Source organism: Eretmochelys imbricata, chromosome 12, assembly GCF_965152235.1.
Source record: "Eretmochelys imbricata isolate rEreImb1 chromosome 12, rEreImb1.hap1, whole genome shotgun sequence".
Classification (NCBI taxonomy): domain Eukaryota; kingdom Metazoa; phylum Chordata; order Testudines; family Cheloniidae; genus Eretmochelys; species Eretmochelys imbricata.
Genome location: NC_135583.1, coordinates 39,904,327 through 39,918,091, shown reverse-complemented (window position 1 = coordinate 39,918,091; position 13,765 = coordinate 39,904,327). Strand labels below are relative to the sequence as shown.

The 13,765-nt window shown below is 55.2% G+C and overlaps 1 protein-coding gene across 1 annotated transcript in view; it reads right to left on the bottom strand.

Moving 5' to 3' along the window:
• The window catches only part of CDH15 (cadherin 15), a 32,272-nt gene that overhangs the window by 11,952 nt on the left and 6,555 nt on the right, over positions 1–13,765 (bottom strand). The window contains 3 exon segments of the mRNA XM_077831434.1: positions 4,084–4,228; positions 5,929–6,084; positions 8,465–8,626. Coding sequence (XP_077687560.1) covers positions 4,084–4,228; positions 5,929–6,084; positions 8,465–8,626 — 463 coding nt within the window.

Genomic DNA, 13,765 nt, shown 5'->3' with positions numbered 1-13,765 from the left:
AAGCTAAGGGCACTGCCTCGGGGTAGCGGGTGGCAAAATCTACCATCACCAGAATGTATTTCTTCCCCGACCGGGTCGTCTTGCTGAGAGGCCCCACGATGTCCATGGCCACCTTCTGGAAAGGCTCCTCTATGATGGGCAAAGGTCTCAAAGCCGCTTTCCCCTTGTCCCGGGCCTTCCCCACCCTCTGACACGGGTCACAGGATCGGCAATACTGCCGGACCGTGGTAAAGACCCCGGGTCAGTAAAAGTTCTGTAGCAACCTCTGCCGGGTGCGCCGGATTCCCTGGTGCCCTGAGAGGGGGATGTCATGGGCCAGGTACAGTAGCTTGTGGCGATACTTCTGGGGGACCACCAGCTGCCTCCTGATCCCACAGGCCTCTACTTCCCTTGTGGGAGCCCATTCTCGGTACAGGAACCCCTTCTCCCACAGGAACCTCTCCTGGCAGCCTCTCCTCATGGTCCGTCCCACACTGAGGTCGGCCAGGTCCCTGAGCTTCCGCAAGGAGGGATCTTTCCTCAACTCGGCCTGGAACTCAGCGGCTGGGGAAGGGATGGGGCCTGGTTCCCCCTCAGTGGCCAGGTCTGAGGCCTCAGCCTCTCTGAGCCGTGCCCCTCGGCGCTCCCTCCCCACCAGGGTAGGGTCCTGCGCCTCCGGTGTGGTACCCTCCCCAAGGTCAGGGTGCAGTGCCCCTCGCCAGCTCTGGCTACGGGTCACAACCGGGGCGATCTGGGGCTTGCTTGGCCGGTCCTCTAGGTCTCCCCCCATCAAAACTTCAGTGGGCAAATGGTGGTGTACCCCCACATCCTTGGGGCCCTCCTTGGCCCCCCATTTCAGGTATACCCTTGCCACGGGCACCTTAAATGGGGTCCCACCCACCCCTGTCAGGGTCAGGTAGGTGTTGGGCACCACCCGATCTGGGGCCACCACCTCAGGCCGGGCCAGCGTCACCTCCGTGCCCGTATCCCAGTATCCATTGACCTTCCTGCCATCCACCTCCAGGGGAACAAGGCACTGTCTCCGGAGGGACAGCCCCGCGCCCACCCTGTAAACCGAGCACCCTGAGTCCAGAGCCTCCGGCCCTCTGGCGGAGCTGGCCGGGGATACTCTTCCCTCCTGCGCAGGTGGTAAACTGGTAGCCCCCCTTGCCTGGGTCGTCTGCCCCTCGTCCAGCTGAGTCCCTACCTAGTTAACCCTGGGTAGGTTGGGTCTGCTCAGTCTGTCCCTGAGCCCGGGGCACTGGGTCCGTACGTGGCCTCTCTGGCCACAGTGATAGCAGCTCAGGTCACGTTGGTCCCCTCGAGCGGGTCTGAGGGGCCTGACGCCAGGCGTTCCCCTTGGGAGGGGGTTCTCCCTATTTCCCCTATTTTCTCTCTTCATCGGGGGCGGGAGGCTGTTCTTTTGGGACTCCTCCCGGCTACCCCCTGACCGACTGTTCACAAACTCGTCCGCCAGCTGCCCTGCGAGCTGGGGGTTCTCCAGCTTTTTGTCCACCAACCACAGCCTCAGGTCGGATGGTCACTGTTCATACAGTTGCTCCAGTACGATTAGGTCAAGCAGGTCCTCTTTAGCTCGGGCCCCAGCTGTCCACTTGCAGGCATATCCCTGCATCCGGTTGACCAGTTGAAGGTAGGTGACCTCAGGCGTTTTACGCTGACTCCGGAACCTTCTCCGGTACATCTCGGGGGTCAGCCCAAACTCACGGAGCAGGGCCTGTTTGAACAGTTCATAGTCCCCTGCCTCCGCCCCTGTCATTAGGCTGTACACCTCCACGGCTTTGGGGTCCAGTAAGGGGGTGAGGAACTGGAGCCTGTCTGCAGGGTCAACCCTGTACATCTCGTAGGCATTCTCAAAGGCCGTCAGGAAGCTATCTACGTCCTCCCCCTCCTTCCGCTGGGCCAGGAAGCACTTATCAAAGCTCCTTGCAGTCTTGGGTCCCCCCGCACTCACCGCAGCCGGGGCCCCACTGCTCCTCAGCCTGGCCAGCTCCAGTTCATGCTGTCTTTGTTTCTCCTTCTCCTGACGTTCCCTCTCCTTCTCCTCCCGCTCATGTTGACGTTGTTTCTCCTTTTCCTCCTGCTCATGTTGACGTTGTTTTTCATGATCCTCCAGCTCCCTCATTTTCATCTCCCTCTCCCATTCCAGCCGTATCTGCTCCAGGGATGGGGAGCTCCGCCGGGAGGATCCCCTGATGGCTGCTGGGGTCAGGGTGCCCTCGGTAATCGCTGGGCTTCCCCCAACCCCTCCCCCAGGCATAGGTAGGAAGGGTCTCGGGATGTCCTCGGCAGCAGTCTGACCCCTCCCAGCCCGGTCAGGCCCCAGGGCCCCCGCTGCATCCGCCGGGCGGCTTCCCTCAGGGACAGGGATCGGGTCATCCAAGCGATCCCGCTCCTCCAACTGGGCAATCAGCTGTTCCTTGGTGGACCTCCCAATGCGAGCCTCCTCTGTCTGCACAGCTCCACCAGGTCGCTCTTAAGGCGTTTAGCGTACATCTCCTTGCTGGCCACTCGCAGGCCGGGCAGCTTTCTATGGTCTCCAGGAAAAACCCCTCGTGTGCCAGTCCTTCTTGAGGTCACCACCTCTTTGCCAGGGTCGAGCTGCAGACTCCTCTGCCCCTGGGACCGCTCGCTGCGATCCCCCGGGGGACCCTGTTACTGCAAAAGTCCTTCTCTCTGGTCACACACTCCCAGGGGTTAACCGCCCCCTGAAACTGTCTCTCTCTGAATCTTCAGCACGCCTGGTCCCCGTCAATCCCCCTTCGTTTTACTGTTCCCCAGTCACTTACTGCATGAAGCGCCATTCATGGGGTGCAGTACATCCCACCGCTACCACCAGTTGTCACAGAGTGTGGGGGAGTCCAGGCCCTGCACCCCTCTTCCTGGGATTCACTGAGACTCTCAGCCAGCCAGTAAAACAGAAGGTTTATTGGACAACAGGAACACAGTCCAAAACAGAGCTTGTGGGTACACCCAGGACCCCTCAGTCAAGTCCTTCTCGGGGAGCAGGGAGCTTAGACCCCAGCCCTGGGGTTCCCTGTGTTCCTCCACCCAGCCCTGAACTGAAACTAAACCCCCCCAGCAGGCTCTCTCCTGCAGCCTGTCTTCACATTCCCGGGCAGAGGTGTCACCTCCCCCTCCCCGTCCTGGCTCAGGTGACAGGCTCTCAGGTCTCCCATCCCCAGGGCACATTCCCAGGTCAACACTCCCCCCTCCCTGTTGCGTCACATCGTCACACCCCTGTTGCCCCATTCCCAACTGCTGGCAAACAAAGGCTAGGGACACCATCCCTGCCCATCCTGGCTAATAGCCATTGCTGGACCTATCTTCCATGAATTTATCTAGTTCTTTTTTGAACCCTGTTATAGCCTTGGCCTTCACAACATCCTCTGGCAAGGAGTTGCACAGATTGACTGTGTGTTGTGTGAAAAAATACTTCCTTCTGTTTGTTTTAAACCTGTTGCCTGTTAATTTCATGTGGTGACCCCTAGTCCTTGTGATATGAGGAGTAAACAACACTCCCTTATTTACTTTCTCCACACCAGTCATGATTTTATAGACCTCTATCATATCCCCCCTTAGTTGTCTCTTTTCCAAGCTGAAAAGTCCCAGTCTTAAGCTCTCCTCATATGGCAAACGAACCATACACCTAATCATTTTTGTTGCCCTTTTCTGAACCTTTTCCAATTCCAATATAAGCTTTTTTGAGATGGGGTGACCACACCTGCACGCAGTATTCAAGATGTGGGTGTACCATGGATTTATATAGAGGCAATATGATATTTTCTGTTTTATCTTTCCCTTTCTTTACAATTCCCTACATTGTTTGCTTTTTTGACGGCCGCTGCACATTGAGTGGATGTTTTCAGAGAACGATCCACAATGACTCCAAGATCTCTGTCTCGAGTGGTAACAGCTAGTTTAGACCCCATCACTGTGTATGTGTAGTTGGGATTCTGTTTTCCAATGTCCCTACATGCTGGTGCTGTTCCTTTGTGCTCCTCCTTTGCTATGTGCTCATGTTTCTGTGTTCGATCTGTGCTGGGCAATGCCAGGCCCTGGCAGGCTCATAGCAAAGGCACCCACCTGGGACGGCTCCCTCCACCACGTGCCCAGTGAAAATCTCCTGCTGGAACAGGGGCCGGTTGTCGTTCTGGTCCACCACAACAATCTCCAGGTCGGTGGGGTCTTCCAGGGTCGCACCCCCCAGGTCTAGGGCAAAGGCCCTCAGCTGGGCACAGGGCAGAGAACAGGCATCAGCCGCAGCTCTCGGCTCCTTACGGGCCACCGGACAATAGCACACTTCACTGCCAACTAACTGGCTCCAGGGCTGTGCCAGTCCCAGCCGCTGCCAGCAGGCGGCACTGTAGGGAACTGTGCTGGAGTGGAGGCCGTAGAGAAAACAGCTTCTCCCAGCAGGAGGCGCTGTAGGGCATGACTGGGCATGCTGGGTCTGGAGAGCTCACACCTGTCCCACACCAGGCTCCCAGCAGGAGGCGCTGTAGGGCATGCTGGGTCTGGAGAGCTCACACCTGTCGCACGCCAGGCTCCCAGCAGGAGGCGCTGTAGGGCATGCTGGGTCTGGAGAGCTCACACCTGTCGCACGCCAGGCTCCCAGCAGGAGGCGCTGTAGGGCATGCTGGGTCTGGAGAGCTCACACCTGTCCCACACCAGGCTCCCAGCAGGAGGCGCTGTAGGGCATGCTGGGTCTGGAGAGCTCACACCTGTCGCACGCCAGGCTCCCAGCAGGAGGCGCTGTAGGGCATGCTGGGTCTGGAGAGCTCACACCTGTCCCACGCCAGGCTCCCAGCAGGAGGCGCTGTAGGGCATGCTGGGTCTGGAGAGCTCACACCTGTCGCACGCCAGGCTCCCAGCAGGAGGCGCTGTAGGGCATGCTGGGTCTGGAGAGCTCACACCTGTCCCACACCAGGCTCCCAGCAGGAGGCACTGTAGGGCATGCTGGGTCTGGAGAGCTCACACCTGTCCCACGCCAGGCTCCCAGCAGGAGGCGCTGTAGGGCATGCTGGGTCTGGAGAGCTCACACCTGTCCCACACCAGGCTCCCAGCAGGAGGCGCTGTAGGGCATGCTGGGTCTGGAGAGGTCAGACCTGTCCCACACCAGGCTCCCAGCAGGAGGCGCTGTAGGGCATGCTGGATCTGGAGAGCTCACACCTGTCCCACGCCAGGCTCCCAGCAGGAGGCGCTGTAGGGCATGCTGGGTCTGGAGAGCTCACACCTGTCCCACGCCAGGCTCCCAGCAGGAGGCGCTGTAGGGCATGCTGGGTCTGGAGAGGTCAGACCTGTCCCACACCAGGCTCCCAGCAGGAGGCGCTGTAGGGCATGCTGGGTCTGGAGAGCTCACACCTGTCCCACGCCAGGCTCCCAGCAGGAGGCGCTGTAGGGCATGCTGGGTCTGGACAGCTCACACCTGTCCCACGCCAGGCTCCCAGCAGGAGGCGCTGTAGGGCATGCTGGGTCTGGAGAGCTCACACCTGTCCCACACCAGGCTCCCAGCAGGAGGCGCTGTAGGGCATGCTGGGTCTGGAGAGGTCAGACCTGTCCCACACCAGGCTCCCAGCAGGAGGCGCTGTAGGGCATGCTGGGTCTGGAGAGCTCACACCTGTCCCACACCAGGCTCCCAGCAGGAGGCACTGTAGGGCATGCTGGGTCTGGAGAGCTCACACCTGTCCCACGCCAGGCTCCCAGCAGGAGGCGCTGTAGGGCATGCTGGGTCTGGAGAGCTCACACCTGTCCCACACCAGGCTCCCAGCAGGAGGCGCTGTAGGGCATGCTGGGTCGGGAGAGCTCACACCTGTCGCACGCCAGGCTCCCAGCAGGAGGCACTATGTTCCCCCCGCTAGCAGGGGGTGTGCGTGTCACACAGCAGCAAAAGCAGAGGAGGCCGAGCTGCATGCAGGGAGGGGCTCTTACCCGGAAGCGGTCGTTCTTCTCCCGGTCCAGCATGGTGTTGAGGAAGACCTTCCCGCTGAACTTGTCGATGGAGAAGATGCCCAGGGGCTCCTCGTCCACACCTGGCCCCTTGATGCTGTAGATGACACCCCCAGGCAGCTGCTTATCTGACTTGATCTGCCAGAGGGACATGTGAAAATAAACCCACAGGGCTGGCAACCTCTTGCCTGGCACCCATCCCCAGCCTAGCCCCCTGGGACAAGTGCAGGCCCAGCCATCCTGGGAGCAAGAGGTCTAGGGGTGGGTGGCTGCCTGGATTGGCCCCTGAGCCACGCAGCTGCAAGGCATTACCAGCAGCCATGGATGCCCAGCACATCACCGGAAGGTGGGCTCAGGCTTGGTGAGGGCGTGGCTCAGTGTGTGTGTGTGTGTGTAATTGTGGTAAGGAGTGGGAATGCGATAGTGGATGAGTGTGTGTGCATGTGTGCAATGGTGGAGGTTTGTGCATGTGTATGAAGGTGGACACGTGTATGTGTGTGATGGTGGATGGGTGTGTGTGTGCAATGGTGGATGGGTGTGTGTGTGATGGTGGATGGGTGTGTGTGTGATGGTGGATGGGTGTGTGTGATGGTGGATGGGTGTGTGTGTGCAATGGTGGATGGGTGTGTGTGCGATGGTGGATGGGTGTGTGTGATGGTTGATGGGTGTGTGTGATGGTGGATGGGTGTGTGTGTGATGGTGGATGGGTGTGTGTGTGTAATGGTGGATGGGTGTGTGTGTGATGGTGGATGGGTGTGTGTGTGATGGTGGATGGGTGTGTGTGCAATGGTGGATGGGTGTGTGTGATGGTGGATGGGTGTGTGTGTGATGGTGGATGGGTGTGTGTGTGATGGTGGATGGGTGTGTGTGCAATGGTGGATGGGTGTGTGTGTGATGGTGGATGGGTGTGTGTGTGATGGTGGATGGGTGTGTGTGCGATGGTGGATGGGTGTGTGTGCAATGGTGGATGGGTGTGTGTGCAATGGTGGATGGGTGTGTGTGATGGTGGATGGGTGTGTGTGCAATGGTGGATGGGTGTGTGTGTGATGGTGGATGGGTGTGTGTGATGGTGGATGGGTGTGTGTGTGCAATGGTGGATGGGTGTGTGTGTGCAATGGTGGATGGGTGTGTGTGATGGTGGATGGGTGTGTGTGCAATGGTGGATGGGTGTGTGTGATGGTGGATGGGTGTGTGTGCAATGGTGGATGGGTGTGAGTGTGATGGTGGATGGGTGTGTGTGTAATGGTGGATGGGTGTGTGTGTGATGGTGGATGGGTGTGTGTGCAATGGTGGATGGGTGTGTGTGTAATGGTGGATGGGTGTGTGTGTGATGGTGGATGGGTGTGTGTGCAATGGTGGATGGGTGTGTGTGTGATGGTGGATGGGTGTGTGTGCAATGGTGGATGGGTGTGTGTGTGATGGTGGATGGGTGTGTGTGCAATGGTGGATGGGTGTGTGTGTGATGGTGGATGGGTGTGTGTGCGATGGTGGATGGGTGTGTGTGCGATGGTGGATGGGTGTGTGTGCAATGGTGGATGGGTGTGTGTGTGATGGTGGATGGGTGTGTGTGCAATGGTGGATGGGTGTGTGTGTGATGGTGGATGGGTGTGTGTGTAATTGTGGATGGGTGTGTGTGCGATGGTGGATGGGTGTGTGTGCAAAGGTGGATGGGTGTGTGTGCAATGGTGGATGGGTGTGTGTGTGATGGTGGATGGGTGTGTGTGTAATTGTGGATGGGTGTGTGTGCAATGGTGGATGGGTGTGTGTGCAATGGTGGATGGGTGTGTGTGTGATGGTGGATGGGTGTGTGTGTGCAATGGTGGATGGGTGTGTGTGTAATGGTGGATGGGTGTGTGTGTGATGGTGGATGGGTGTGTGTGCAATGGTGGATGGGTGTGTGTGTGATGGTGGATGGGTGTGTGTGCAATGGTGGATGGGTGTGTGTGTGATGGTGGATGGGTGTGTGTGCAATGGTGGATGGGTGTGTGTGTGTAATGGTGGATGGGTGTGGGCATGTCTGATGGTGGATGGGGGTGCGTGTGCAATGATTGTTCATGTGTGATGGTGTGTGGAGGTGGATATGACTAGTGGATGAGCGTGTGTGTGATGGTGGATCGGGATGGATGTGTTTGTGTGTGAGATGGTGGAGAGTGGCTGCGTGTGCAATGGTGGATGTGTGTGTGTGCAGTTGTAGATTTGTGTGTACATGATGGGAGGGCTGGGTGTGTGTCTGACACAATTTGGGGAAGGGGGGCACAGCCCGGGAGTGAGGGCCAACCTCCATCCCTCCCCTATAGCCTGGATGCTGGATGACCCCTGAGGTGAGGAGAAGCCCAGTGTACATGTTTCTGCCCCTGCCATGGCCTCTGGCCTCCCCATGTCTGATGCCCCACAGCTGCCCTTGCCAGGCCGAGCAGCGGGGGAGCCTGGCCCGCACCGTACGCAGCCCAGCTCTGGAGCCCTGGGCCATTGCAGCACCTGCCCTGGGCTGCTCAGGCCGGGCCAGGGCAGCACATACCTGCACCAGGAGGTGGGGGATGCGCTTGTGGTTCTCGGACACGCTGATGGGTGGGATCACCCAGGCCCTCTTCACCCTGCTGGGCCCAGCTCGCTGTCGCCACGGATACAGGACCAGGGGGCTGGCGGGGAGCCCAGCCTCCCCCTGGGAGAGGTTGATGCCCTGTTGGGACAGAGGCTGAGGTCAGGCCATCCCACAGTCACCCCGGCTGCCGCTTGCTGGCTCCCCCGCCCTGGCCTGCCCTCCCCACCTGGGCACGTGCTGGGCAGGAAGCGGTGGGAGTGGCAGTCGGTCATTCGCCCCACCTGGGTATTTGGTGAGGGCGTGGAACGGGCGATAGCCACGGTTCAGATCCCGGGGCTCAGAACAGAGCCAATGGCCCTGGTATTTCTCTGCTCCCCCTCCGGCGGGAGCCCATGTCAGCTCTGCAGGCTGGGTGCGGTGGGGAGGCTCTGAGGCGAGATCGGTCTCCTCCGCACTCAGGCTGTGCTGGCAGCAGCGAAGGGGGGCGCATGGCTCCAGAGCCTGGGGATGCGAGGCAACCCCACCCTCGCCCTCAGCCCTGCTCCCCGCCCGGTGCTGCTGGTGGGGGCTCTTCCCAGCGGTAAGGCTGCAGCAGCATCTTGTGCCCATTTGGTGCCTGTGACAGGCAATGCCCAGCTCCTCCTGGGGGATTCCCCTCGCCCAGGGTTTCCTCTCTACAGAGGCTTATCCCCTCTTTCCCGCTCCATGGGGCTGCGCTGTTCTGGACAGGGAAGGGCTGCCGGAGGCAACAACACTGCCGGCTGAGAGCACAGCAGGCTGGATGTCAGAATCCTTGAGAGACACCCATAGGGACAGCCCAGCACAAGAACCCCTGGCTATTCTTAGGCGCCGATTGTGGAATTTTCCTGCACGGGGCGCACACGTTGTTACACGCTGTGCACCCAAACAGCTGCCGTCCTGGAAAGGAATGTTAATCCGTACTATACTCTTCTGCTGCTAGGCACTGGAACTGGGTGCAAAATACCTTATTTTAAGCTACCCTTAGCCACACGTGTCAGAGCATCAAAGGATCGAGAGATGAACACATCTGGTGTGCATAAGCAAGCTCTGTAGCCAGTCCATATCTGGTACAGAAACACATGACATGGTGTCAGAAGTAAATTAAGAACAGAAAGAAAACAGCAACCAAGGTTGCAAACAAAAGCAACAAATCAACAAAGGTTGCAGGGTCTCATACGCATACCACTAAGTCCCAGAGACCTTCAGCATTGACAAACCTTCAGACTGGAAACAAGATTTTGCATTACAAACAAGCCCCACAAAGAAACTGAAGCTATCTGGGTATCTTCTCTAATTTATGCTATGGGGAAGCAGGCAGAGTGTAGCTTTAAATACTTTGACTTTATTGGGAGATAATCACAAAGATGACAAGGAAAGGGGGCTGGCTATGCTAGATGCACAGTTTATACGTCAGAGAAATGGGCGTTACAAAAGGGCACATTTTCCCCAGAGAATTCAAGGGCCAGGAGAAAATGGTAACGGGTTTATAAGAGCTCTGCATACATGAGCTGAAAACTGTGACCTGGGAAATGCAAACCACGAAAAGAGCCAAAACGGGCTGGTTAACTGATTAAAACCCTTTTGCAGCAAGTACAACTGAAGAGCAATTCAGCCTCAGCCACAGATAGCAAAGCACCCTCAGCATGAGACAGGAAACCCAAGAGCAACATGTGAAACATGAAAAACAATAAACTAGCCTAGAAGCTGTTAACAGATGCAGCATGAGCGCCAAAAGTCATTGCCATGCAACTCCTGTGGCAAGGAGAGAGCCCTCCTTGGCATGTTCTTCGGTAACAGATATGGTCTGGTCACAGAGCTTGTTTTACGCCCCACACATGTTCAGCCGAAGACCCTTTCATGCTCTGCCAGGTATGGCTGACGTGAACTTAAATAAGTGCCACCTACTGGCTGAACAGTATAATGCAAAAAGAACAGGAGGACTCGTGGCACCTTAGAGACTAACACATTTATTTGAGCATCAGCTTTCGAGAGCTACAGCTCACTTCACAAAAGCTGATGCTCAAATAAATTTGTTAGTCTCTAAGGGGTGACAGAAGTCCTCCTTTTCTGTTTGCAGATGCAGACGAACACGGCTGCTACTCTGAAACCAGTATAATACAGTTTAGCATTCCATTACGCTCCCAGGCTAAGAGGAACCAATTCCAGCCCACGTGCACAAGGTGTGGAAAAAGTCTAGCCAGAGATCCGTGCTGTAATACATGCACGAAATATGGACAGTTTGCAGCTGTTTGCAGCACCAAAGCATTCAAGGAGCTGACTCGTATTACAGACAATCAGTTTCCACAGTATGCATCCGATGAAGTGAGCTGTAGCTCACGAAAGCTTATGCTCAAATAAATTGGTTAGTCTCTAAGGTGCCACAAGTCCTCCTTTTCTTTTTGCGAATACAGACTAACAAGGCTGTTACTCTGAAACCAGACAATCAAGAACCATTGTTCCTGGGATTCTGCCATTGTGATGCCATAGAGCCTGCCTGGAGAGGGCAGCTGAATATTCATGGCAAGACAATTGACTTTAAAATTGACTCAGAAGCTGATGTCACAGTCATCTCAGAAGGGATTTACAGTCACCTTCTACAGCAGCAGTCACCTGACACAGCTATGACTAGCTCTGGAGGGATTCTGATCTGCATAGGCCAGTTCACCACCGAAACAATTCACAAAGACAAAAGCTATGTGTTCAGAGTGCATGTGATCAAAGGACCACAGACCTCCAGCCTTCTTAGCTGCAGCGTGGCAGCCAGGAAGGGCCCACTGAGAAAGGTGGAGCAACGTGTTAGAATATTTTTTGATACTGGTGTTTTGGAAGGCGATCCAGTACAAATAACCCTGAGAGACAATGCCAAACCACAGAGTGAGCATACACCTTGCAGGATTCCTATCCCATCACTTCATAAAGTGGAAAAAGGTAAAGAGACTGGACTGGAGTGGCATAATTGAGAAAATCACTGAGTCAACAGCGTGGTGTGACATGATGGTACCAGTCATAAAGAAAAATGAAAAAATACCTATCTGTGCGGATCTTAAAAGACTTAATGAAGCAGCTGTGGGAGATAACATGGGATGACTTCCTCCCCAAAGGGAAAGCAGCTACAGTGTTCTCCAAGCTGGATGCCTCAAGTGGATTCTGGCAAATTTCTTTAGCCAAATAAAGTGCTAAATGGACTACATTTATCACACCCTTTGGGAGATTTTTGCTTTGGAAGATTACCTTTGGGGATTACCAGTGCCCCTGAGATTTTCCTAAGAAAGACGGCAGAACTGTTACTGAACATATATGGAGCTGTTTTCATGGATGATATTCTGACAGATGGATTTTCGATGGAAGAACACACCAAACCCTCAACAAAATGCTAAGCCTAATCAGTCAGTCTGGGTTCAAGCTAAACAAGGAAAAATGCATTTTCCACCTCTCCCAAATCAAGACTTTGGCACAGACAATAAGGCCAGACCCATTCCTAGCCCCGAGAAAGTAAAAGCAATTTGAGAATTGAATGCATCAGCTAATGTACTAGAACTGAGATGTATACTGTGGATGGTAAATTACCTTGGGTCAATACCTATGAGACCTTTCTACAGTGACAGAACCACTGAATGGGCTGTTGAAGTCCAACCCATCTTGGCTATGGGGACCAAATCAAGTAATTGCTTCCAAAAAGGTAAAAGAAATGAACTCATCAGCTCCAGTTCTTCAGTACTACGATGTGAACAAACCCACAATGGTCAGTGCAGATGCGAACAGCTATGGCATGGGTGGTGCATTGTTGTGACAACATGGCTCGGCGTGGAAGCCAGTTGCATTTTGTTCTCGCACACTCACCGAAGCAGAAAAACAACATGCACCGATTGAAAAGGAGCCTGGCAAGTGTATGGGCATGTGAGAACTTTTACAGCTACTGCGCGGATTGGATTACGCTGTAGCTCACGAAAGCTTATGCTCAAATAAATTGGTTAGTCTCTAAGGTGCCACAAGTCCTCCTTTTCTTTTTGCGAATACAGACTAACATGGCTGTTACTCTGAAACCTTTACAGATAATAGACCATAAACTGCCTTGTTACTATCATCAGCAGAAAAGACCTGGCTTAAGCATCGCTGAGATACCAGCATCTATTGATAAGGTTCATGCAATTAAAACCAATTGCTAAATATGTTCCTGGGAAAAATCTGGTGGTAGCAGACACTCTGTCACGGAAGCCAGCATCACACTCAACTATCTGTGAGCTCGAAGATGACGTAAAGGTGGCGATGGATGCTATGGACACACATAGACCAGTGTCAGAAAGGAGACTACGCCAACTACAAAAAGTAACCTTAACAGACACGTAACTTCAGGAAGTTCTAAGTAACATTCGGGGCAGCTGGCCCACATGTCTAAAGGACACTAAGGATGTGACAAGCGACTACTTTGTCGTGAATGGACAATTAAGTAAGTCAAATGGACTCACGATTAAAGGTGATTGCATTGTAATTCCAAATGAAATGAGAGGAGAAATCCTAAACCTCATCCATGAAGGACATCAAGGATTAACTAATGCCACGAACAGGCCAACCAGTCAGTGTAGTGACGGGGCATCAGTGAGGACCTGAAGCATCGGCATGTGAACATTGCCAAGCTAACAGACCAACACAACGCAAATAACCTTTAATAACAACACCTCAGCCAGACAGACCTTGGATGGGACTAGCTGCAGATTTATGTGAATTCAGAGGAAGTCACTACTTGGTCGTCATGGACTATATTTCTAGTTACATAGAAATAATGTACTTGAAAGATATAACATGTTGCAGTGTTATTGAGAAACTGAAGTGCACTTTTGCTCACGTTGGTATTCCAGAACAATTAGTGATGGACAATGGACCACAATACACTGCAGCAACATTTAAGTCAGAGGTGGACAAACTACGGCCCGCGGGCCACATCCAGCCAGCGGGACCATCCTGCCCGGCCCCTGAGCTCCTGGCCCGGGAGGCTAGCCCCCGGCCCCTCCCCTGCTGTTCTCCCTCCCACGCAGCCATGTGGCATGGCAAGGGGGCGACGGTGGCGTGGGTGCGTGCATGGCGGTGGGGGGGTTGGGTAGGGGATCCTGGGGGGCAGTCAGGGGACAGGGAGCAGGGGGCAGTTAGGGGTGGGGGGTCCCAGGAGACAGTCAGCGGACAGGGAGCGGTTGGATGGGTCAGAGGTTCTGGGATGGTCAGGGGTCAGGGAACGGGGAGGTTGGATAGGGCGTGAGAGTC